The sequence below is a fragment of the Sarcophilus harrisii genome, chromosome 4, assembly GCF_902635505.1.
Source record: "Sarcophilus harrisii chromosome 4, mSarHar1.11, whole genome shotgun sequence".
Lineage (NCBI taxonomy): Eukaryota > Metazoa > Chordata > Mammalia > Dasyuromorphia > Dasyuridae > Sarcophilus > Sarcophilus harrisii.
This window is the reverse complement of record NC_045429.1, coordinates 271,883,536-271,906,474: the sequence shown is the minus strand read 5'-3', so window position 1 is coordinate 271,906,474 and position 22,939 is coordinate 271,883,536. Positions and strand designations below refer to the sequence as shown.

At 40.6% G+C, this 22,939-nt stretch overlaps 3 protein-coding genes across 18 annotated transcripts in view; 2 read left to right on the top strand and 1 right to left on the bottom strand.

The window, feature by feature from the left end:
• Nucleotides 1-208: 208 nt before the first annotated feature.
• On the top strand, nucleotides 209-10,853 carry PRICKLE4 (prickle planar cell polarity protein 4). 2 transcript variants are annotated; one of them, XM_012549044.3, is made up of 7 exons: nucleotides 209-678; nucleotides 4,126-4,280; nucleotides 4,804-4,911; nucleotides 5,422-5,559; nucleotides 6,419-6,622; nucleotides 6,956-7,154; nucleotides 9,848-10,853. In XM_012549044.3, exons 2-7 carry the CDS (start codon nucleotides 4,134-4,136, stop codon nucleotides 10,198-10,200), a joined length of 1,149 nt encoding a protein of 382 aa, XP_012404498.2. In that variant the 5' UTR covers nucleotides 209-678; nucleotides 4,126-4,133; the 3' UTR covers nucleotides 10,201-10,853. The 2 variants fall into 2 exon arrangements, with proteins under 2 accessions (XP_012404498.2, XP_023358749.2); XM_023502981.2 differs by lacking the exon at nucleotides 209-678 and having other exon boundaries at nucleotides 4,104-4,280.
• A 133-nt stretch (nucleotides 10,854-10,986) lies between these two features.
• On the top strand, nucleotides 10,987-12,549 carry TOMM6 (translocase of outer mitochondrial membrane 6). The gene is made up of 3 exons (XM_003769046.4): nucleotides 10,987-11,170; nucleotides 11,900-12,004; nucleotides 12,157-12,549. Exons 1-2 carry the CDS (start codon nucleotides 11,028-11,030, stop codon nucleotides 11,994-11,996), a joined length of 240 nt encoding a protein of 79 aa, XP_003769094.2. The 5' UTR covers nucleotides 10,987-11,027; the 3' UTR covers nucleotides 11,997-12,004; nucleotides 12,157-12,549.
• The window catches only part of USP49 (ubiquitin specific peptidase 49), a 116,740-nt gene continuing 106,144 nt past the window's right edge, over nucleotides 12,344-22,939 (bottom strand). For 14 of the 15 annotated variants that reach the window (XM_031964881.1, XM_031964867.1, XM_031964869.1 and 11 more), the window contains 3 exons: nucleotides 21,598-21,706; nucleotides 20,704-20,909; nucleotides 12,346-19,508 (listed from right to left, as the gene is read on the bottom strand). In XM_031964881.1, coding sequence (XP_031820741.1) covers nucleotides 19,318-19,508; nucleotides 20,704-20,909; nucleotides 21,598-21,706 — 506 coding nt within the window. In that variant the 3' untranslated portion in view covers nucleotides 12,346-19,317. Of the gene's footprint in view, nucleotides 19,509-20,703; nucleotides 20,910-21,597; nucleotides 21,707-22,939 lie in introns of all 15 variants that reach the window. The other variant, XM_031964882.1, reaches the window with a different exon arrangement.

The following is a 22,939-nucleotide window of genomic DNA, read 5'->3' as shown; positions in this document are numbered from 1 at the left end:
GTATTTATTGTAGTCCTGGAGGGTGACGCTCCGTGTCACTACTCCGTACCGGGACACCCTTCCTCCCTGCCCTCTCTCCCCATTTTCCTGGACGGGTGTTTCAGATTTTTGTCTTCCAGCTGCAGTCTTAATCGAGAACGAAATTGGAAGGGGACGGGCGGGGATGGAGAGAGTAATGGAATGGAAGGCGGCCCAGGGGCAGATGCCCTGGCCGGGAGAGAGGTGATACCGTGAAGTTTCTAACCTGACACAGTTTGGGGGACTGGAGGGGAGGGAGAAGAAAAAGGTGTCTTGAACGGAACGGTAGATCTGCTTCCTTCCTGCTCCCCACGTGCCCTGTTTCTCTCCCCACCGGTTTGGCTACTTAGGATGATTCTCCGGAGGCGGATCCCATGCCGGAATCCTGCCTCTTTCCCTTTCCTTCTCTTCTCTCCTCCCCACCCATCCGGGCTGCTCTGGGGCCCCAGAGGGCACTGCCCCCGGCGGGGAGGACGGCTGGTTAATCTTTGAACTGGTGAGAGTTGGAGAATTCACGCTCAGCTCCGTGCTGAGTATCCCTAACGCGGGACCGAACAGATCGGGTCTTTCCCACTCTCCACTTCTTAGGAATTCCGCGGCACCTGCCCCCTCGAGGACTTCTTAAGCGAACCCTGGGGTCGGGAGGAGAAAAAGCTACAGGCAAGTGAATGGGGAAGGCCTAGGACCGAGGGAACTTGGGAGACATTGCGGGTGGAAGCGATTTACTGTACAGTGTGATTTTAAAGGAATAGGAACACCCTACGTCCTGGTCATCATCATTTAGGGAACTTTCTTTTGTAACCCAGCTCCAACCATACTCGACCTCCCTCCCGCTGGCATCTAAGGGCACAGGATTGCCATCTTCATATAACAAAGGAACTGTTTTTCTGAAAAGGCCATTAGATCAGGGCTGAAACTGAGGGTAAACAAAGCAGGCAGTTACTTAAGGAGGATAGTCAAAAGTGGAGAGCACAGGAAATAAAAGCATTTGTGTTTGCTACTAGAAAACATTCAAGTAGCTACTTTTTTTCTGACAAGTCTGTTTATATGTCTTAGGATAAAAACCCAAAGCCTATGGGAGATAATAACACTCAGGGGGACACAGTTTTCAAATGAATAATAATTTTACAGGGTTCTAGATTTAGAACTGGAGGGGACCCCAAAGGCTAGAATTGGAATCCAGATCCTTTGCCACCAGACTAAATACTTTTCCTGTACCAGCTAGGCAGTACTAAATTCTTTGAATTTTGTTATAGTCTTGTTCTGCTTGGTGGAGAGGGCTGAACTAGCAGCAATATCTGGTGGAAATTACAAGGGAAGGCAAAACTTTTTACAGAGATTTCCTAAAGTGCACCAGGATTGCTATGGAGGAGGTAGTGATTTTCCCCTTATAGAAAATCTTCCAGCAAAGGCTAGATCAAAGTTTCTTAAACTGTGAGTGGGGAATCACATATGGGGTTTCATAACTGATTGTGGGAGGGTGGGGGGGGGGTCACCAAAAATTTGGCAACAGTAAAAAAGTATCAAATATTCTGCCAAGAGTTAATTCTTTTTGTAAAAATAAACAAGAACATCCATCTTGTTAGCATGGTTGCTTTGTCTTTGATAAATAATAACATTATATATATATATATATATATATATAAATGTATCAGATAATTGTTTTGAAATAATTTATAATTATTAGCAGTAAATGTTTGATTGGTATATTTTATATATCTATATGCCCACGGTCAGCTAAAAATTTCTTGGGGCAAAAGGGGTCGAGTAGAAAAAAGTTTATGAAGCCCTGTGCTAGATGACCACTTGCCAGGGATATTGTTCAGCTATAGTTTGAATCTGAATTCTTCTGAGTTTCCTTCCAATTCTGAGCTGCTGTGATTCAAAGATTCTCTTTCTCAGGAGCTCAGCATCTTGCAAGAAAATCACTGATTGAATAGGGAGCATAATATGAAGGTAATCTGATCTCCTCCCTACAGGAAACCTAGCAAAGACCCCTAGGGAAGTTAGGAGGAAGGAAATGGGGTGTGGGAGAGGTAGTATAGAGCTGGAAAGGGTCACCCATAAAAAAATCTGGTGGCTGATGTGGAGGGGTTGTTGGAGGACGACTTACTGCTTTAATAGTCTAAACTCTGCCTGCCAACCCCACTTCCAGGATCTTTAATAAGAATAACTCCCTTTCACATAAGGATTTGTGGTTTATAAACGTTAATTCCTTATAGCAGCTTTGTGAGGTGGTGCAAGAATTATTTTCATTTTATTATTTTCATTTTAGAGGGAGCTGAGACTAAAAAGCCAATTTTTCATCAACATATCTATTGATTTATTTCAATGACTAGGTTGAAAGAAGTGGAGAGAGGTTCCATCCCAGACACACATTTTCAGTTATGTTCAATTCTTTGGGGTTTCCTTGGCAAAGATACTGGAGTGGCTTGCCATTTTTCTCTCCAGCTCATTTTACAGATGAGAAAACTGAGGTAAAATGGGTTAAATGACTTGCTCAGGGTCACATAGCTAATAAGTGTCAAAGGGCAGATTTATCCACTTCACCGCCTAGTTTCTCCTCACTCAATGATATTACAATCTAGTTAAGAAGAAAAAAAAAAAAAAGGAAAACAATGATAAGAAAATTATATGCCATAGTACAAGAGACCATCAGTGCAATGGGAGTTCAGAAGAGGAAAAGGACAGTGGTGACTCCTGTGGTCAGGGAAGATTACCTGAACTCTAAGTGTAGAAAGGTGAGTGGGATTTGGATAAACATCTGGGAGAATACTGAGGTGAAATAATATTTCTAAGGTAATACAACTAGACAGTGGCAGAGATGAGATTCAAACCCAAATCTTTTGACAAATGTTATAGCATGGCACATTTTGAAAATAGTTAGGGGTTCTGACCATCTGCTTAATGAAGAGTAGGACTCAGGGTCACAGAGTGTTAAAGAGACCTCAGAAATCATGGATTTTGTACGCTTCATTTTACATATAAAGAAGATGAAGCATAGAGGGGTGAGTTTTTTTTTTTTTAACTGTCATTTTAAAAAAAAAATTATTTTCCCCAGTTACATGTGTAAAACAACATTAATTTTGGTTATACATGTACATTCATTTTTTAACATATTTCCATATCAATCATATTGGGAGAGAAAAATCAGTAGAAAAGGGGAAAACCACAATTTTAAAAAAATACAGAAGAAAAAACAAAAGTGAGCATAACATGTTGATTTATATTCAATTTCCATAATTCTCTCTCTGGATGAGGATGGCATTTTCCATCCAAAGTTTGTTGAAATTGCTTTGGCTCTCTGAAGTAGTAAGAAGAAGAATTATAATTGATAATCCCACTATTTTGCTATTGCTATGTACAATGTTTTCTTGGTTCTGCTTGTTTTGTTCAGCATCAGTTCGTGTAAATCTCTCCAGGCTTTTCTAAAATCAGCCTGATCATCATTTTTATAGCACAATAATATTCCATTATTTTCATATGCCATAACTTATTCGGCCATTCCTCAATTCCTCGACTCTTGATTCCCAGTTCATGGCTCTTTGTTCCTTGTACAGGCAGGTAGGTGACACTGCAGTGGATAGAGTGCTAGACCTGAAGTCAGGAAATCTGGTCTGAGACACTTAACTAGCTGTATAATTCTGAATGAATCACTTCACATTTGACTGCCTTGATTTTCTCATTTGTAAGATGGGGATAAATGACAGCATCTATTTCCCATGGCTTTTGTGAGGATAGACTCCTATAAAATTTGGAAAGTGCTTTGACAAACTTTGTTATTGTCATTTATCCTTTGTTCTGGAAGAGGATCATGATATCAGGAAGGTGATGTTATGACACGCAAATGAATTGAATTTAAGTGAGGAAGGGCCTCATTTTCTCCTCCTCAGCCATTTGAGTTCAGTGGCAAAATATAAATCAGGAGGACTAGAGATGGCCTTGGTTGTTGTGGGAAAAAGCTGGCCTTTTTAAGCTAAGATCTTTAAAAAGTTTCAGTTTGGTGAGGCAACATCCAGTCAGTGATTAAGACAAGCTTTAAAGTACTATATAAAGGCTAGTTATCATTATGATGATGATATTATTATAGACCCTTTTACTGAGTAGATCCCTTCATGCTTGTTGAGTTTACTGAAGTCTGCTCCCAAGACCACCAAGAGGATAAATCTACATCCAGGGATCAAGAGACATCAGTCTGCTTGTTAGACAGTGAATCCTACTGCACCCTGGAGGAAGAAGGAACTTATCCCCTACCTTCTCAGGTAATAAGGGCTCTTTTCTATTCTTCCTCTTGAATAAGCAGAATCTTCTATCTGCTATTGGGAAATTTGTTTTTCCAGTTGAGTAAAGTTTAGTCAACACTGTCTCATATAACTCTCTCCACCTTCAGATATACAGCCCCCAGGTCTTCTCTCTAAATGAAAACCAGACCCACTAGAGTATTCACAATAGTGATAAGGATTTCATGCATCCTAAATATTCACATTTTAAAGGAGAACTATGTGAAAAGGACTTGGCCAAAGGAATGGATCTCTAATGGTGAAGTTTCAGGTCCCAGTGGAACAGATATTTTAGGAATGGAGACTATTCCTAAATCCCTCAAATGGCTTCATCATTATGAACACAAGTTTTGAAGGGGAGTCAGGAACAGAGTTCCCTGAATGCAGAAAGAATCTGTAGGGGAGAAAAGTGAAATGTTACCGTGGAGTGGAAGAAGAGAAGAAAGAGTCCCAAATACTTTCAAACTCCCAGCAGTTGTTCCAGGTCTCTGGTTTGTTTCTTCAGGTGCCTGCACACCATGACCTGGAGTCCTTCCATGTGGAATCTGATAACTCTCCCAATTGGCTTCGGATCCGGACCCTCCTGCAGCAGCTACCTCCACAAGACAGTGATGTGAGCCTCAAATACCACCCTCTTCTGTTTAGCTCCTGTTCTCCTTGCTTTCTTTTTTAGTTATCTTCTTTCCCAGAGCAGATCATTTCAATTCATTCTGTATTCTTTGAGCTGACTTGAAAATTTCACATTGCTAATTGGGATGGATGAAATGGGGGCAGAGGGAGGAGAGAAGAATAATAAAAATTCTTATAAATAAAAGTGGTTTGGACAAAATGACACCTCAAGTCATTTCTCATTCTATGGTGCTATGAGATCACTGCTATCGAGTGCTATCGAGTAAGGAAAATTTCTGGAAGAGGTGAGATTCAGATAGGCTTACGCTCTGCTTTCTTTTTCTCTCTCTTATTGGGCTACTTACCAGCTTCCTCTTCACAGTTTTCCTTTTCAAGCAAGAAGTCTCTATAATCTCTCTATCTCCTTTCTAGCAATCAATAATGCTTTCCTTTGGTCTAAATTTACTATTCCTTCATATAATGATGCACTACAAATCACTGTGAATTATGACAGGAAAGGTACTGTTCAATGCTTGGGGAAGAAGAGAGATTCCAACTTCGGCTGTTCAGTGCCCATCGTAGACAGCAGGCCCTGGGTCAGGGGGTCATCCAAATGGTGCCCCCTGGGTTTGAAGGACACATGTGTGAGAAGGTGAGCTACTCCAGATCCTTACCTCTTCGCATCATTAGGCCGGAATGAGTCACTATTGTCTCATCTCCCCTTCTAACATTGTAGATCTCTGTTTCAACTCCAGGATCATATGGAAGGGCTGGTTTTGCATTATAGAAGTATTGAGGGGGGCATAGAGTCAGTATGGTACAGAGGATAGAGAGCTAACCACAGAGTCAAGAAAACCAGGAATCAGGTCCCATATCTGAATGACCCTTGGGCAAGTCACTACCTCTCAGTGCTCCTAGGCAATGTTTTAAAATTGTAAATTGCTGATCTGGTTTGGAACTGGAAGTTCCTCATCTAGGATCCCTTACATTGATGAAATAAATATCAGATCCTTAAAAAAAAGAAGAAAAGTATAATACTTATTACATAGTTAAAAAAGAAAAAAATAGTGTGAAATAGAAATTCATAGTTTTATATGAATTGTCTTTTTATGTTAATTTTTGTCCTTATGCATTTAAGTTCAATTTGAAAAAAAAAAACTATAAGAAGGAGGGTGGACAGAATATTATAGAAATAGAATCAGGGGAAAACTTCATGGAGGAATAGAAAAGTGGAGGAAGGTTACAAAAGAATTTGGCTTTGAGGAAAGAATATGATCGAGAGTAGGATGTGTGTGTGTGTGTGTGTGTGCCTGTATATATGTGAAGGTAACCATGCTTTGGAGGAGAATGGCAGAGTTTAAGGGGTGGAGGAAGGAATAGATGGCTTGGAGATAAAATTAGAAGCTAAAGTAAAAGATATAAATGTTCTAGAAGCTGCATGCAGGAGGTTGGAAAGTGAAGGGATAGAAATTTCTCCTGGCTCTTTCCTAACATTGTTCCTTATCCCACAGTGTGGTACAAATCTGAAACCAGGTGAGCCTGGGGTGTTTGCAGCTAGGGCAGGGGAGAAGAGTTGCTGGCATCCTGGCTGTTTTACCTGTCAGGCCTGTAGCCAGGCCCTACTAGACCTGATCTATTTCTACCACAAGGGACACCTGTACTGTGGCAGGCACCATGCAGAGCTGCTCCGACCTCGCTGCCCTGCCTGTGACCAAGTAGGTATGGTTCCCTTGGGAGGGGAGGGAAGGAAGAACAGAAGGAAGGTGATTAGGGCAGGGGAAGAGCTGGAGACCTCCTGAGGGCCAAGCTTTAAAACCATTGCAGCTCAGTACTCTCAATTTATGAATTAGAAAATTGAGTTACAGGGTTTTGGTCAGGTTGGTGGCAGAAAATTTCTGAAGACACAGGTCTCCTAGCTTCCAGTCTAGTATTTGATCCAGGTACCCCCAACCAGCCTTCACATTCTGTAATCTGCAGGCTTCTTACCCTCCCCGATGTCAAGTAGGCTCCTTCACATCTCTCTTTCTGTTTTTTCCCTTCCTGTGTAGCTCATCTTTTCTGGCCGGTGCACAGAGGCTGCAGGGAGACGCTGGCATGAAAATCATTTCTGCTGCTTAGACTGTACAAGACCCCTTACTTCGGGGCAGTATGCTCTGCCTGGTAGTGGTCCCTGTTGCTCCAGATGCTTTGAAATTCGTCTTCACTCTGATTTGGACCCCAGCCAGTCTGGAGGAGAAGAGGCCTTTGGTAAGAAAAGAGAACCAACTTAAAGGACACACAACTAGAGGGGCTCTAGGCTGGGATCTGATTCCAATCCAATCCAATATAATCTAATAAACATTTATTAAGCACCTGCTTTATGCCAGGTGCTATACTAAATGCTGGGGATACAATAAAAAAAAAACTCCAGGCCTTCAAGGAGCTTACAATAAAATGGGAGGAGAGGACATATAAAAAATTGCAGGAAAAGGAAGTGGTAATGGGGGAGAAGAGAGGGACACAGGGACTATCTGGCATAGGGTATCTTGCATCTTGTTCCATGAAGTTGAGATCAGAGCAGCAGATGCTGAGTGAAGGGGGACAAAAAGTCCAGTTTGTGCCCTCTGTGAAAGAAGACATTGAAAGGAATTTGTTACTCCACTGTCTAGCTCTCCAATCAGAAGAGAAAGGAGGCTGAAGGAAGTGATGTCATTCAAACCTTGAGTTTTTATCATGACAATTTAAAAGTTTTGTTGTAATTTTCAGTTTATGTGAGTCTTTTTGACCCCATTTGGGGTTCTCTTGCAAAGATACTGGAATGGTTTGCCATTTTCTTCTTCAACTTATTTTATAGATGAGGAAACTTAGACAAATGGGGCTAAATGGCCAACTTCTAGGAAAAACAACCACAAACCCAAACCCTACCCCCCCAAACCCAACAATATTTTGTAAAAATAAGTGACCCAAAAGTATATTCCTATAGACAAAACTCCCACAGGTGGCAAAGAGTTCCACATGTGTAGTGAGGCTCTTCAAATGGCAAGGGCTATCTTTTTGTGGCTCAAAAGGAGGCAGAAGAAAGATGTCTAGCTTTTCCTCTACCCTTCTCCAAGGAAGATTTTATTCCTACCAAGAAAGAAAGCTGGAAGTTGGGGCTCTAGGTCACCACTTTGTTCTCCTCATTGAGAGGGGGAGTATCAAGTTAGAAGCATATCTATCTATTCTCTGGATTATAATCTATGAATATAGGAATATCCTATATTCTAGGATTAGATTCCATCTAACTTTTGATTGCTTTGTCATTGGCGGGGAGGTGTATATTCAAGGCTTGACTCTTTCCCACTTTCCCAGTGAATACATAGCAAATAGCAAAGAAACCTATTTATATAAATCACAGTATAACAGAAGTCAGAGAAAGTCTACATAGGAGTATGTAAAGCAGACAATAGAGAGTGAAGACACTCTCCCATTGGAAGCAAGTTAACTCAGCTCCATCAAGACAGAGGTCCTAGAAGTCCTAGATCTCAGCTAAGGGGAAACTCCTTGAAGTCTTTAGAGTAGTATGCTGGATATAGAGACATAATGGAGACTGTTAGTTCTTCCCAGAGTCTTTTCCTTCAGCATTCTGAAGTGGAATTGTCCTCTCTCACCCTCTCTTGAAGCTGGATGCCAGGAACACAGAAATAACTTGATGCTTAAACAAGACTCAAAGTTTGATGAGTTAGGGATTGGTCCTCAAAAGGGAAACTCAAAAACGGCCCTTTCTTGTAGAATCTACTTACTCCTTAAATGATCTTAGACAAGTCACTTAACTTCTCATGGCCTCAATTTTCTTTGTTGTAAGACGAGAGAGTTGATGGAATTTGAGCTCAGCTCTTGCCACTAGTTGGACTAGACCTTTAAAGACACTTCCAGCTATACATAAAATTTGTACCAGCCTATGTCTTTGCATCTTCAGCTCCTGACACAAAAGTATCAAACGAACTGTCCTCCAGCATTTTAAAAATTGGTAGATATGAGGGATACAATAACCAAAACATAAAACATTCTCTTATCTCAAGGAGCTTACATTGTATCTCAGTTCATATTTACAAAGAGAAGCACATACAAAATACAAAATAATTTTGCAAGAAGGCAAAAGGAGGGAGAGCAGGAAAGGGCTTTTATAAGAGGTGGCATTTGACTTGAGTCTGTAAAGAACCTTTTTGCTGTTCTTTGCGTTCTTAGTATTTAGCACAGGGCCTGGCACATAATAGGTGCTTACCTATTGATAGGATCCAGAGGAGGAATGCATTCCAAACTTGGTGGTGCACATGTAAAGGTTCCAACTAAGGATATGAAGTATTCTTGATGAGAAAGAGCAAGCCTAGTTTGGCTGTCCCACAGATTGTGTTAAGGAGGATGTATATGAATGGAAACATAGGTTTTTGAAGAACTTTAAATGCCCAATAGAGGTTAAAGGTAATTCAAGTCCAGAATGGTAAGCATTAGGAATACAAATACAGACAATCCATGCTCTCAAGGAGCTTACATTCTAATGAGTAAAGACAACTTTCAAAAGGAAATTGATTTTTCTTCCCGGGTTATTTTTACCTTCTGACTCCAATTCTCCCTGTGCAACAAGAAAACTGTTTGGATCTGCACACATACATTGTATCTAGGATATACTAGGACATATTCAACATATATAGGACTGCTTGCCATCTAGGGGAGGGAGTGGCGGGTGGGAGGGAAAAATCGGAAGAGAAGTGAGGGCAAGGGATAATGTTGTAAAAAATTACCCTGGCATGGGTTCTGTCAATAAAAAGTTACTATTAAAAAAAAAAAAAGGAAATTGAAAAGGAGGGAATCTTATATGCTCCCATTTAAAGCAATGGGACAATGATCCAGCAAAAAGATTGAGAATGGAGAATGATGTTTGCTGACTGATAGATTGACCTCTGTGGCTTGCTCTCTCACAGCCTCCCAGAACAATGATCCTACTGTTGTCTCCTCCACTTCCTGTCATGAAAACGGGATGGAGCAGCCTAGAGACGGCCTTGAGAAAGATGAAACTCCTCAGAGCTTCTTAAGCAGCGCTGGGATCCTTGAGAAGGGCCACGCAGGGAGCAGACTGAGTCGCTCTTTGAGGACCCCGCTTCCAGGAGAAGAAGGACCCTGCCCCACTTGTTCTTCCTCTTCAGATTCTGAACCTGATGGCTTTTTCCTTGGACAACCTCTACCCCAGCCAGGAGCTGGGCGCCTTGCTGCTCCTGGCAGTCTTCCCTTGCGCGCTGGGGGCAGAGCGGCAGGGAGACAGTGTAGAGTCTGCTAGAATTCGGCCCTCCTCATCCTTCCTTCCTCCTCACCCCGTCCCCTCCCCCACAGGAAATGGAGCCTGGAGTCCTGGGCGAAGGCGACTGCGATGGATAAAAATGCTGCCGTTTCACCAGTTCCAGGCCCGGTTCCCGGGGTGGGAGTGAGCGCGGAGGATTCTGGGTGAAGGCGCTCATCCTCCCGACGCGCAGATACTTTTCTGGGTCTTTAAAGCCTGGGGACCACTCCCAGCTCTTTGCCCCAAGTACAGCGTTAGCTTTTCGTTGACAGCCGCCCTTAGGCCGATGGCATTTTGGGTCAGGGTTTGGCTCTGGAACCCGGGGTCAGTCAGTAGGCGTATCTTGGAGGAGGGCCTGTGCCAGGCGCGAAGCGGGCATGTAGTGCTCGCTGACTGGTGCGCTGACACAGCGGTGCGAATAAAACTGCCCGGATGACCTGGAACAGATTCGTTTCCCACTCTGTTATTTTCCTCAGATTTGGGTTGGACTAGAAAATTCCTATCTCAGAGCCCTGTTCTTTTACGAGTCTGCCTGTCGGACTTAATAAAATGACCGCCCAGTGACCGTAGTGTGTGAGTGGCCAGCTGGGCAGGTGACCCATCCTGCAGGCTTTGAGCCTCGAAGAACCCGGTTCACTCAGCCACGTGTCCCGCCCATAGAGCACGCTCGCCCCCTGTCGGCCTTTGAGTTGCTTGACTATTAATGGTGGAGGAGGAGGAAAGAAAAAAAAACTGGGTATGGCCGGAAGTGACGCACATTAGGGGCGCCGAGCAGCCGTGCTGGTGAGTCGCGCCCATGTGGAGCTGAGCCCTTGGGGCTACCTGCTATGGCTGCGACCGGGTCGTCCGTGCCGTCTCCGGCGGTGCCGTGTACTGGGGCCGCTGGCGGAGGTACTGGAACCCCCGAGACGGTCGGGGAATGGCTGCGGAGCGCCTACCGCTTTGTCACCGACAGGAACGACTTCCGGAGGTAACCGGGTCTCTGCTCGGGAGAAGGCCGCCTTTGCGTTCTCTTTGGCCGGAGACGGGGTGGCTCCCCCTTGCTTCCCTCCCCTGTGGCTGTGGGAAAGCTCCCCAAAGCCACGGTGCTGCTTCGGCATGGGCGGGGGCCCGGGCCTCGGCTCTGCCTCTGCCACGCCGCGTCACCTTGCGATAGTCACCTTCCCTGGGGGAGGAACCATTTTTATGACTTTCTCTGTGTTTTCTCGTCCGTAACAATCAGGGAGTTGGACCAGATGAAATCTGAAGTCCTTTTTGGGTTTGTCATTCCATTCTTCCAAAATCAGGCAGGCGAGCAGAATTTGTGCCTTCTTTCGCTCGTCTCCTGGCTCATTTTCCCAGAAATGTGAACTGCCCGTATAAATAGCCCACACTTTAATGCTTTAACTTTTACTTGAGGTTTTTCCCGCGGTACTTGTGGGAAGCCTGTTAGGTAGGTAAAAGCTTTTTTCACCTTGCAGGTGTGAGAAAAGGAGGTTCAGAAAAGTCGCCAACAGGATTTGGGAGTTTCCCGACTCCCAAGCCTGAAATTCTCTCCTATTTTTTGGTGTCGGGTTTCTCCACTTGCAGGCAGTTTTTCATCAGAGTTGAGCAGTTCTTATCATTGGATGTTTTAAGGGAATTAGAGGTCATTTTTCCTAAATGTCTTTATAAATAATTATCACCAGGGCTAGGACTAAAAGGCTTCTCTGCTCTCCAGGAATTTGATTGTTAATTTGGGACTTTTTGCTGCCGGTGTCTGGCTGGCTCGGAACCTGAGTGACATTGACTTGATGGCACCCCAGCCAGGCCTGTAGCTCAGCTGGTAAGTACTCGAACTATTAGGATCATGCTTAGCATGTGTTAAGTCCTCCAGTTATCATGTGCATACATCTTAATGCATGCTCACTGTCCCTTGAGTGAATGGCGGTGAAAAGCAGGGACGTTAAATTCAAGTCCAATGTATTTTTTCCACAGATGTTAACTAGTGATACTTCATTTCTAATACTGCCTTCCGTGATCTGAATGCGCAGTTTCTTGGAAGCTCTATCCAACCTGCAGCTATGATCATAACATGACCATCAGAAGATCTGCTTTGACTGGCTACCACAAATCTGATTCAGACTTGCAACATCCCCTTCGGTTATCTTTTTTTCTGGGTCAGTCTATGATCAGCCATAGCTTCAGTCTCTACTTAGGCATGGTGTGGGGTGTATGTTGCCTTTGCTCCATATATTGTACATATCTTACAAATCCTTGAAGGTTGAGCAGATGCCACTGTGTGTTACAAATGGCATTTGCTGTTCTCTTCGGTTATTAAAAATAATTTTTTCCTCCTAAAATGTTTGAAATAAAGACAGTCAACAAAGACCCTGGGATTTTATTCTTTTAATAAGAAACTTCAGCTTACAAAAAACAATGTGTAAAAAGAGTAAAGATTTACAAAAATCATAAAAACATGATTCATATTTCACATCCAAAAGAGAATGGAACAGGCCCCCATCGTGGGTTTTAAGAGGGGACTTGTTAGCTGCTTATTTAACAGGAAAACAAAACTTAAAATCCTAACCAGGCAAACTGCAACCACCAGAAATTGTTAATTGTGGGATGAAACTCACTGAAGAGGAACATAAATTGTGAGCAGGGCTTGGAGGGTGGGGGGATAGGGAGGATACCAGTTTGGTGTTGCATAGCATTTTAGGGCTTTAGGCAGGTTTTAAGAGTTGCCACCAGAACTTGTTGGAATACAGGTTCAAGTCTGGAGACAGGGCAGAGAAGTGCATGAATGTGTTTTATACATGAGGCCATTGAGGAAGAAAGGCCATTCTATCTTAGCATGAAAAGGACTCCACTTGAAAAAAACACTGCTGAAACTAATAAGTATATAGAATGTAGAGCTCAAGGTTCTTTATAAACTTAATATGCAAAGAGACCGACCTGGTAATGAAGGAAAATTTTCTATTGATTAAAAATAGAAAGTATAGATGCCATCTCAGCTGCTGTCTTCAGAAATGTGTTTCTGGGGCAAATGGGATCATTAAAGACTAAATTGTTACTAGAGAGGAATACAAGTCTTACAGAGACTTTTGTAAAAGAAAAAAAAAAGTTAGGTAAAGAGGCTGGGTATAGCCAATTATAGGCCTAAGTCCATTAAGGCTTTAATTTGTAAATAGCTTTCATCATAGATCAGGTTTGGAAGGTCCGATATGTTTGGATCCTTAGCTCTGGAATTTATACTCAGCTTTTTCCTTTTTAACACAGTGCTTTGAACATAGTAATTGGAATGGAATCTCCTGAAGCGCCAGATGCCTGGGGCAGATGCTTTTGGTTCAACAGACTTTTATGAAGCATCTGTTTTATGATTTGAAATACAATCCAAAGTGCACCCTCATGGAACTTATTTTTACCTCGATGATAGAATATATAGTTTTTCCTTCATTCATTGTCAGAATTCTAATCCTGCCATTTGTCTCAACAGATAAGACAATTTTCTTCTTAGATCCTAGTACAGCAAATCCCAATAGGAATATACAAAAGGATAGTATTTTTCTGTGAATAAGAGAATGCTATTACTATCTAGGAGGTAGAGTAAACTTCTTTCTGGGTCTCATTTTCCTCACTTATAAAATGAATGTGTCAGACTATGATCTGCTTTGCAGCAGAAAATCTGATTAATCAGGCTCTCTCTGGGTTAGTTTTGGGGAGATGGTGATACTCTTACTGCAGATCTAAAAAGCACTGTTAAAATGAGTAGATGAGACAAAGATCATGCTACTGCACCAAAGTGCAGGCAAATAACAGTCCTGGTAGACATTGTAGGCAATAGCATGGCCCAGTCTTAATACCAACCAACACATGATCTTAAAAAAATATTTGTACTCTACAAAAATTAAAGCTTATTTAAAATATCAGATCTATTGATAAGCTGTGATTAATTTGTTTGCAATAATTTATTTAATCAAAATTCAGTAAAAGTTCTTAGGACATTGCAAAAAAGATCAGTTAAAATTTAATCTTAACAGCACCTTAATATTAACATTTAAGAAAACTTTTGGGGGAGAATTTAGGCTTTTTTCCAACAATGCAGGTGGGTGGGAAGGTTCTGTATAAAACAGATCCTGTGAGAGTAATAATTTGGTGCCAGTACAATTGATGATGCAGCAAATTCCAAAAAGAAACCAAGTCAGTTTCCTGTAATCACCCATCAGTTGTGGGAAATAACTGTTTTCTATTTCCTATCCAATTGTCAATACCTCATTTTCTCCAAGCCAAATTTGTATGATATCCCTTCAGTCTTATAGAGGTTGTGACTCATTGCTTTAAAAAAAATGCTGTCTTAAAGTGGCCCCTTGGATATTGGAAAATGTTTTCTTAGATCCAAGATACGGGAAGCAGAATAAGCAGAAAAAAAAAAAAATCACCCTTTGTTTTAAAGTTTTGTAGCTAATGTAAAAGTATGTTAAAAACATGTAAAAGCTTTCTGTGAGATTCCTATAGATAAACTGGTTGAAGTCAAAGATCTGTGCTAAAGAGCAAATACTGCATTTAAAATAAAAACATTTAGAAACTTAAAAAAAAACATGACCTTGAAATTCACCCACTATGTAGGTATATATGGATAGCCTCCTTTGCAGGAGAACTGCTATGGAAGCTTTGTCAAAGACACCACTCTCAAAAACTGATACAAATTGTCAAGTGGTTTTTAGATGGTGAGGTAATTGAAAATCATCTCATGGAATCCTTTTCTCATATATAGAATATTAACACTATTGGTAAGGATAAAATTAATAAGCCAGAGACTAATGGAAGATTACTAGCCTCTTTCACTTTACTCCCACATCTGGTTCTACTGAGCACACCATGTCTGCTTGTGGTTTTCTTCTTCAAGGGATTTACAATGGGATGGAAGGAGATTAGGGGTAGGAAAGTTGAGCCTATTACAGCTGAGCCTACATGATAACTTAATATTCACATGTGGGGGATTGTTGCATGTTTTGCTACTGCATCCAATTCTGGGCAAAGAACTTCAGTCCATACTTGCTCCATTACAGGAGGAAACAATTTTGTGTTGCTTTTAACTCAACTTCTAACACCATTTCTGTCCTTGTTAAAAATTTAAAAGGTCTTTTCTAAAAATTTGTGCTTTGCACCTTCTTCTTTGAACATGTTTCCTAAAAAAAGACTGGATGAGTTTGGGGAGATAGCCCTCCCACTCTGATTAGGAAAGGCTTGAATTACCATATATATAACGGACAAGTTGGAAGAAGGGAGAGGGGAAGAATCTGTCTTTGAATAATCACAGATATAAAGATTTGAGACACATATAATAAAATATACCACACTGAGAACAACTGCTGGTAAGAACTTACATTCATACGGGTATAAAATGTTAAAATTAAAAAAAAAAAAAAAAAAAAAAAGCGATACTAAAAATCCTTGAAAAACCACGCAAACTCCTTTGTCTCTTGCCTGATAAGGAGATCCTTCCCTTAAATCTCGTGTCCCATGCAAACCAAACTGGATACAAGGCACCAAATTTTATGAATTGTATAAAATTAGTTCACAAAGCTTTATCAATAAAGTAAAGCTCCCCTCCCCCCAACCCTCTGCTCTGGCCTTCCTCCCTCCCACTCCCACCCACCCACCCAAAAAGTTCTCATTAAGTGACTATTGTCAAACCTCTGCTTGAGTTTACATGGGAGCCCAGTTGGGGTAAAAAAACACCCTTGTCCAGTCAGATCTCATGGTATTTTCTTGCATTTGTCTGGGCCCAAGCATAGGCAGAGTAAGGAACTTTTTACAATCATTGAATCAAGAAGCCTTGCTATTCAAAACAAAAATAAACTCTGCTATCGAGTCCATAGGACACATTAACAATTCTACAGTTTCCAATTTTGTTTTTGACATTTGGAGAGACATCTGTAAATTTACTGTGTGGCACTGCCTCCTATCCTTGAAGGGGGGGCTAAATCTAAGCTGGCCTGTTCTTTTAAGAGCTTCAGTTCTTGGCTACCTGAGGGTTAATTGTTGATTAACACTATATTAGCACACATGCTTGACTCAGGGTGAATGAAAATATCAAGGTCAGACTAGTCTGAGGTAAAAATACCTTTTGGGGCCAGGATGCCTTCATCAGAGAAAGCAGATCATAGTAGAAAGTAAATATGCTGGCCAAATGATAAGTGTTCCAGGAAAGAGATTTTAATGAATCATTTAATTGCTCTTTGGAACAAAATGGGTCCTTGAGGTTTCTGTTATTAGAAACTTGGATTGGATTTGGTAGCCTTTCCCTACAAGTCTTACTTGGTTCTTAACTTTTTCTCATGTTAGAAGAAAGCAAGAAGCAACTAAGACTTGTCTATATCCAAGATTTACACAAATTAAAAAAGGGCGTTTTACTTTTCAATCTTTCATTTGAGTTTTGAAATGTGTGCTGATTCAGCAAGTGGAAAGTAAGCCCTTGTTTCCAAAATTTCAGCTCAGATTTTACTCTCATTTAGCTTCCAGGGCTGATTTGGCCTCTTAAAACCTCTGTACTCACTAAAACCCCTGGTTCAGGAGTTTAGTATTTTAGAATAGTAGTTCTCATGTTTCTATAATTTAAAAAAAAAAAAAAAAAAAGGTATTTAAAAATTATTTTGATCTATTGGTGTTTGGCCAAGTTAAGCATTTACTTTACACATTCTTTTATCAGCTTAATAATCCTTATAATCATTTGGTATAAAACTAATTTTTTTTTAATTAAATTTGAATATTTGTATTAACCTATCGCATTGTGTTGCTTTTTATCTTTTAAAAACAGTTTCCCCCTGGACTGGCAAGAGGAATGGAGTAGGTACTCTATTAGTCCTTTCTATCTTTTAATTTCTATAATTCTAGAATAATAAATATAGAATTTAGTGAAAGATGAGGCACGATTCTTATTTTCCTTTTAACAGGTTTACTATCCTTAGCTCTTGGGGTAAATGGGTTTTGCCGTCACCACGAAAAACATTGTTCCCAATTGTGCAGATTAACAATTTGGGCCTCGAGAGCTTAACTCCACATAAGAACCTCCTCTGGTGGCCCTGGCGTTTCGACACTTTAAAACAGTGTACTGCAGAGTGAGCCCTGGGCAAAGCTTATATAAAGAAGCCTGCAGGAGACAATATAAACCAAACAGCATAAAAAATGCTATACGCTATCGCTTCCAAATAAAAGCTAAATATTACAGAAACCTCACAGTGTTGGAAAAAGCAAGTTTAATTCAAAGTATAGTTACTCTCCTCCCTACAAGGGTAAGCTATCTTTCTTTGTAATGTCTCCATGTCTCAGTGCTGTTTGGTAGGTCATTTGTGGGAGGGACCATCTCAAAAGAGGTCAACAGCAAATGCTACAGATCCCATTCATCAGCATGGCTAAACCTACCCTCTTTCTTCAGCTTCTTCCTTTCTCTCCAACCCCATCTTTCCTCCCTCCCAAAACCCCTTTCAACTCTTATTCCATTCATTTGACAGCTGTACCTCTACCTGAATTCAAATATTAATGTGATATACTCAGTCAAAAGATGAGCATTCATATTGATAAGCTGAGGCTTCATTCACTGTAGCAACAGCTACAATGCTGTTATGGTTTGCAAATGACTTTCAATTGAGTTGCCAAAGCCAAAGGGCTCACAAGGTAAGATCAGTGGTGGCTGGTACATTCGTATTTAAGGTCAACTTGTGAAATTTCATTAGTTTTTGCTATGGATCCAATTTAAAGAGTAAGGTACATTTCACCAGCACCTGGATCACATCACCTTTTAATTCTCTAACAGGTAGTATAGTTCTAAGTGATCCTGAATTCCCAAGAAATCTGGGAGGAATCTGACCAGGCCCAGAAGCAGTTACCTGCAACAAGCTGCAGCTACAGTGGGAACACGTTTCTGAGCAACTGCCATTCCTCAGGATAATACAAATCTTCAGTATATGACTGAGGCCCATGCTCTTTATGATGTTTATAATGTCAGTGAGTTGGGCTGTGGAACATGGTGAACATTCAAGATATATTAAATACCAGACTAAAGGGCTTCTCTATTCCCAATAACTTGATTTTTTGGAGAAGCCTAGGAATAGATGACTGACCCAAGGACAGACATACATCTCAGGCCCATGATTCAGACCTACAGCTCTAAGACTTACTCCAGCAGTGAGGTAAGCAGTGGAGTGAAATGGATGGACTTTGCTGATGTTGCTTTCCTATGAGAGCTATTGTTAAGTGGAGCAATAGGCTACCCAGAGATGATACATAAATGAGCAATGAATGCATAAGACACTTCAAAAGCCTGGTTGCATTTTTAAAGTGACTACTGATTTTGCTTCATGTAGGGATCTTGGTTTACACTCTGCTCATCCAAAAAAGCTTAAGAAAACTTCAGAATTTGTCTTCCTAGAGTTGGTAATGACATTTTTTTTAAGACAAAAAAATGTTCCATGGGCACTTTTCATGTGGTTTGCTTTTTTCCCCCCCTTTTAGTGCATAATTGCAATGATTCCCCAGCCAAGTGTTATCCTGGATTGACAAATGCCTAGCACACATCTATCCAAATTTCCTGTTGTCAGAGCCAAATTCTTTAATTGCAAACAATCCAACTACCACCCAGACCTGGGACATGTGTTATCTAGCCTAAAGCTGGGGTTAACCAACCTGATAAGGCAGTTGGCTTAAGTCTAGGACTCCTCACTTGGGAATAACTAATAGCTGGGGCTATACCTGCTCAGAGTGCTGGTTTGCACTGATTAGGAGGAGGGGGAAGGCATAATGGAGAGATTATAACAAGGCTTCTTATCTTGTTAAACACCATCATTTTACATTTATCTCCCTAATGCCAAGATCCCCCTTTTGTAATGGAGAGGTGGTGATAAAAAGGATGATGACTAAAGAGGTTGTTCCTTTTGTTCTGTTTTATGGAAAGTGGGGAATATCCAAATACATTAAAAAGAAACTGACTACAAATTTTCATGACAGGACTAAATAGCCTGACAACTCCTACTCTTGACCCCAGAGTGTGGCAAATCTGTTCCTTCAGTCAGCCTTAATTCCTACAAAGAGGAAGGATGTATGAACACCGACAGTTTCAAAAACAAGCCAGAGGTCATTGGGTGACCCATGATCCCTTCAGGGAAATGTCAATCTTCTGTCCTCATCACTGTTGTTGGATCGCACCTGAGCTTGGAGTTGGGTTTCAGAGATTCCTGCGTTGCCCTGCACTGTTCTTTGAGTGTAAAAAAGGATGTAGGCCTGGGTTTTGCACACTTCCTCGACACTACATACATTCAGCTTGGAGTCGTTACAGTGGACCCAAAAACCTAGGAAATCAAGGAAAAGAAAGAAAATTACTATCCAACCTTTCTGCTTTTAGAGCAGCAGCTGAGATCAACAAGATAAAAGGAGCAGAAAAATTCTAAAGAGAGCCAACTCTTAAAATCTTTCTACTGAGAACAGATAAGTGAAACCAATAGATACCTTGAAAATTTAGTTTTAAATATTAATATCAACTTTCGTCCCCACCAAAGTTAATAACAGCAGTGCTGTTAACAAAATACCAAGATTTCCATCCTCCCTCTTTGGGGAGGTATGCTCCCCCTGCTTTGGAGAAGGTATTAATAAGTCAAGGATAGGAGGATGGGTTTAAAGAAGGAAAAAAAAAAAGCTGTTGCAAAGGGGCTTGGATAATTCATAGGCTAGGTAAATTACTAGGGATCACCAAAAATTGAATACTGAAAACTAGAATTTGCTGAGATGTAGTTTTTTGAGTATTCTTAGTATTCAAAAGGTTCCCAAACAAATAGCTGACAGATTTGGTGACTTAAAATTGTTTGATGTGAAAAATAACATTTATATTTTTTTAAACTTTTGATTGTTTTGTAATTCTTATAGACCTGAGGAGAGCAGACACTTTTTATAAAAAGCCAAGAGTCAGAAAAACCACATAGTCCTTTTTTTTTTTTCGTATATCTAGCTAAAAAATTTAATCAGCCTATTCTTAGCAATACCTTTAGAAGCACAAGTTCATACCCCGAAGAGGGAAGTCAGAGCATAATGTGGAAGAGTTCCACAGAGTGGAAGAGATTCCCCAGGCTTGGGTTTAAGGAGGTCAGTAATCAAATTCTGAACTCTGCACTTTACTACCTATGTGAGTTTGGTGGGGCTAGTCACTTAATCTTTTTACAACTCAGGCGCCTATTCTACAAAATGAGGGTGTAGGACCAGAATATCTCTTAAATCTCTTTTAGTTCTGATACTGAGTCTGCTATCCTAGGACACTTTTCATTTCCCTATTTCTAAAGGGAAGACTGAAAGGTCAGCAGTAGATAGAACTAGAGCTGAAACTAAATTCTTTTGACTTTATCCATTTAATGGATTTGATCTTCCTCTTACAGAGAGTTAAGAGATTTGCCCTATTAGGGATACTTAATAGGACCTGAATGGCAAAGAAAGTACACACATTATGAACACACTGACAATTTATGGTGTCCACATCCTGGAAAAAGTTACACGCACCTCCCTCTGTGTTGTAGCAATATGCTGTGTAGTGTCCTGAGCCAAACCCTTTCCCGTGATGCATCACCACTGCGGAGAGGTCATAGGCAAAGGTTTCTTTGTCAAGAGAGGAGAGAGTGTCCCTGCAGCAGTAAGGTTCCATGGTTAATACCTGGTCAAAGACGACATGGACCCCAATCTTCTCACGGTGATTACGTCCAGACCACCTAGAATAGGGATGTGTATGTAAGGCTTCATCAGAAGCAAAGCAAATACATATTTACAAAAAGTGATGTGGGGGGAGAGGTATGGTGATGGCAGTGATGTTGAGTGTTTTCATTGCTACTATATAATTAGTATTCTACAAAATTCTTTTCACTAATAGAAATGGGTTACAACCCTAGACAAAGATGTATTTGTAGGACATGTAGCTTTTCTTCTACGTGTATCTTTGTAAAAATTATTCTCAAACACACATTTTGAGAAAAGATTAATCAATATTCAAAATATGCTTTGAAGATAGAAATCCCTAACCAATTTAGTTATTGATTTTTTTGTACCTCATTCCTTTCCCCAGTCTTTTCATCTATTATAAAATTCCTGTCTCATACTATCCTAGAAATAATTCCATCTAAAACCTAAGCAATTCCAGAGAACCTCTGAGCCATCAAACCAAAAGCAGGAAGTTCAATTAAACAGAGCCAAGGGAGCAGATATTTTAAGTCCCCTGCTGTGTATTAACACAGAATAACTGGATGAGATGTTAAATTTCCCATGAACTCCACAGGGAGTCCAAGAATCTCAAAGGGGCCATCTTCTGCCAGTCCTAAAAGGATGGTGGCTTAACTAAAGCTTCTCACAGCACAGATTCCCACTGCTTACCAGCACCTATGTCTTCTCCTAAAAGATGCTCACCTGAATCGCTTTAGATGCAGTCGGAGGACCTGAGGTAGTCTGTAGATCATTAACTGCTTTCTAGCTTCACTCAGAATCAGGGGCTTGGGAGAGGATTTACGCCGTCTGCCTGCATGGTTGGAGTAGACATAAAATAAATTATTTACTGAATTATCCTTTTGTTGGGAAAGGGATCAATTCCCCCACTCCCAACTTTTAAATCTTCTAGCATGAGCACATCTGTAACTACAAAAAAATAATATTCTCTTGTTACCATGGATTTATAAAAAGATTATCAAATGTTATGCCAGCAGAGCATAAACTTAGGGAGATTTTGCACCAAGCTGGAAAGGTTTTAAACACAAAACTTAATGACAAACTATTATACAGAGACCACACTGAATTCAGGCTCACTACCAAAGACTTGACCACAAAATAATCATTACTTTAGCTTCTGCAACTTAAGAAACAATCTACTACAGTCTGGAAGAGTTTTAATAAATGTTGGTAGAATACTCCTAATGAGGAATTTATTGTGAGGGAGAGGGAGGGAAGATAGTTAGAAGGAGTGGGGAAAAGTGATGTTGAAATCTCAGAGAACTTTGTTCAAGCTCTGTATTAGAGGATACTTGTGGAGGAAAATTAACCACTTTCCCTTCCTACTTCTAGGATATGTCTAGATTCTTTAGCTCTCTCATCACTGTAAATGCTTTCTGAAGGTGTCATTTATGTAGGGGAGCTAGTCCCTAGAATCTTCCTATGGGCTCAGATACCAATAAAGATCAGTTTTGAATTTTTAATCTAAATTTTGGTCACACAGTAGTATAGTGTAATGTGCAGTAGTAAATAGAAACCTAGCCTCAGAGACAGGAAATCTTGAATTAAAATTCTCCCCTTGACATAACAATACTGCTGAGCAAAAATCACTTAACCTGTCAGTGCTCTAGGCAAAAATTTCGAAAAACTTCCAATCAGTATTGGTAGATGGAATTACTTTGTGTTCAGAATGAGATCATAAGTCTGGAACCCATGGAAAAAAAAATCTAACAATGTTACTGTAAAAACTACCCCATAAGATAGTTTTACCTGAAAGAATATTTTCATGAAATTGGTTAATGATATTATGTACTATACAATCAGATATAAGTGGAAGTGTATTCCTTGAATTCAAGCTAAAAGTAAAATGACACTTTCAGGTGGTGGGCATTATAGTGGGTCCACAAAATGTCCACTGAGAAAGGATTTCAACTGAGGCTCTTGTGCATAAGTGAAATATGATGGAGAAAAAAATTCAGTTTGGAGTTAATAGCAAAGAGGGAAAATAAGAATTCTTAATTAACAAAAGCATTTAAACAAGATCTTT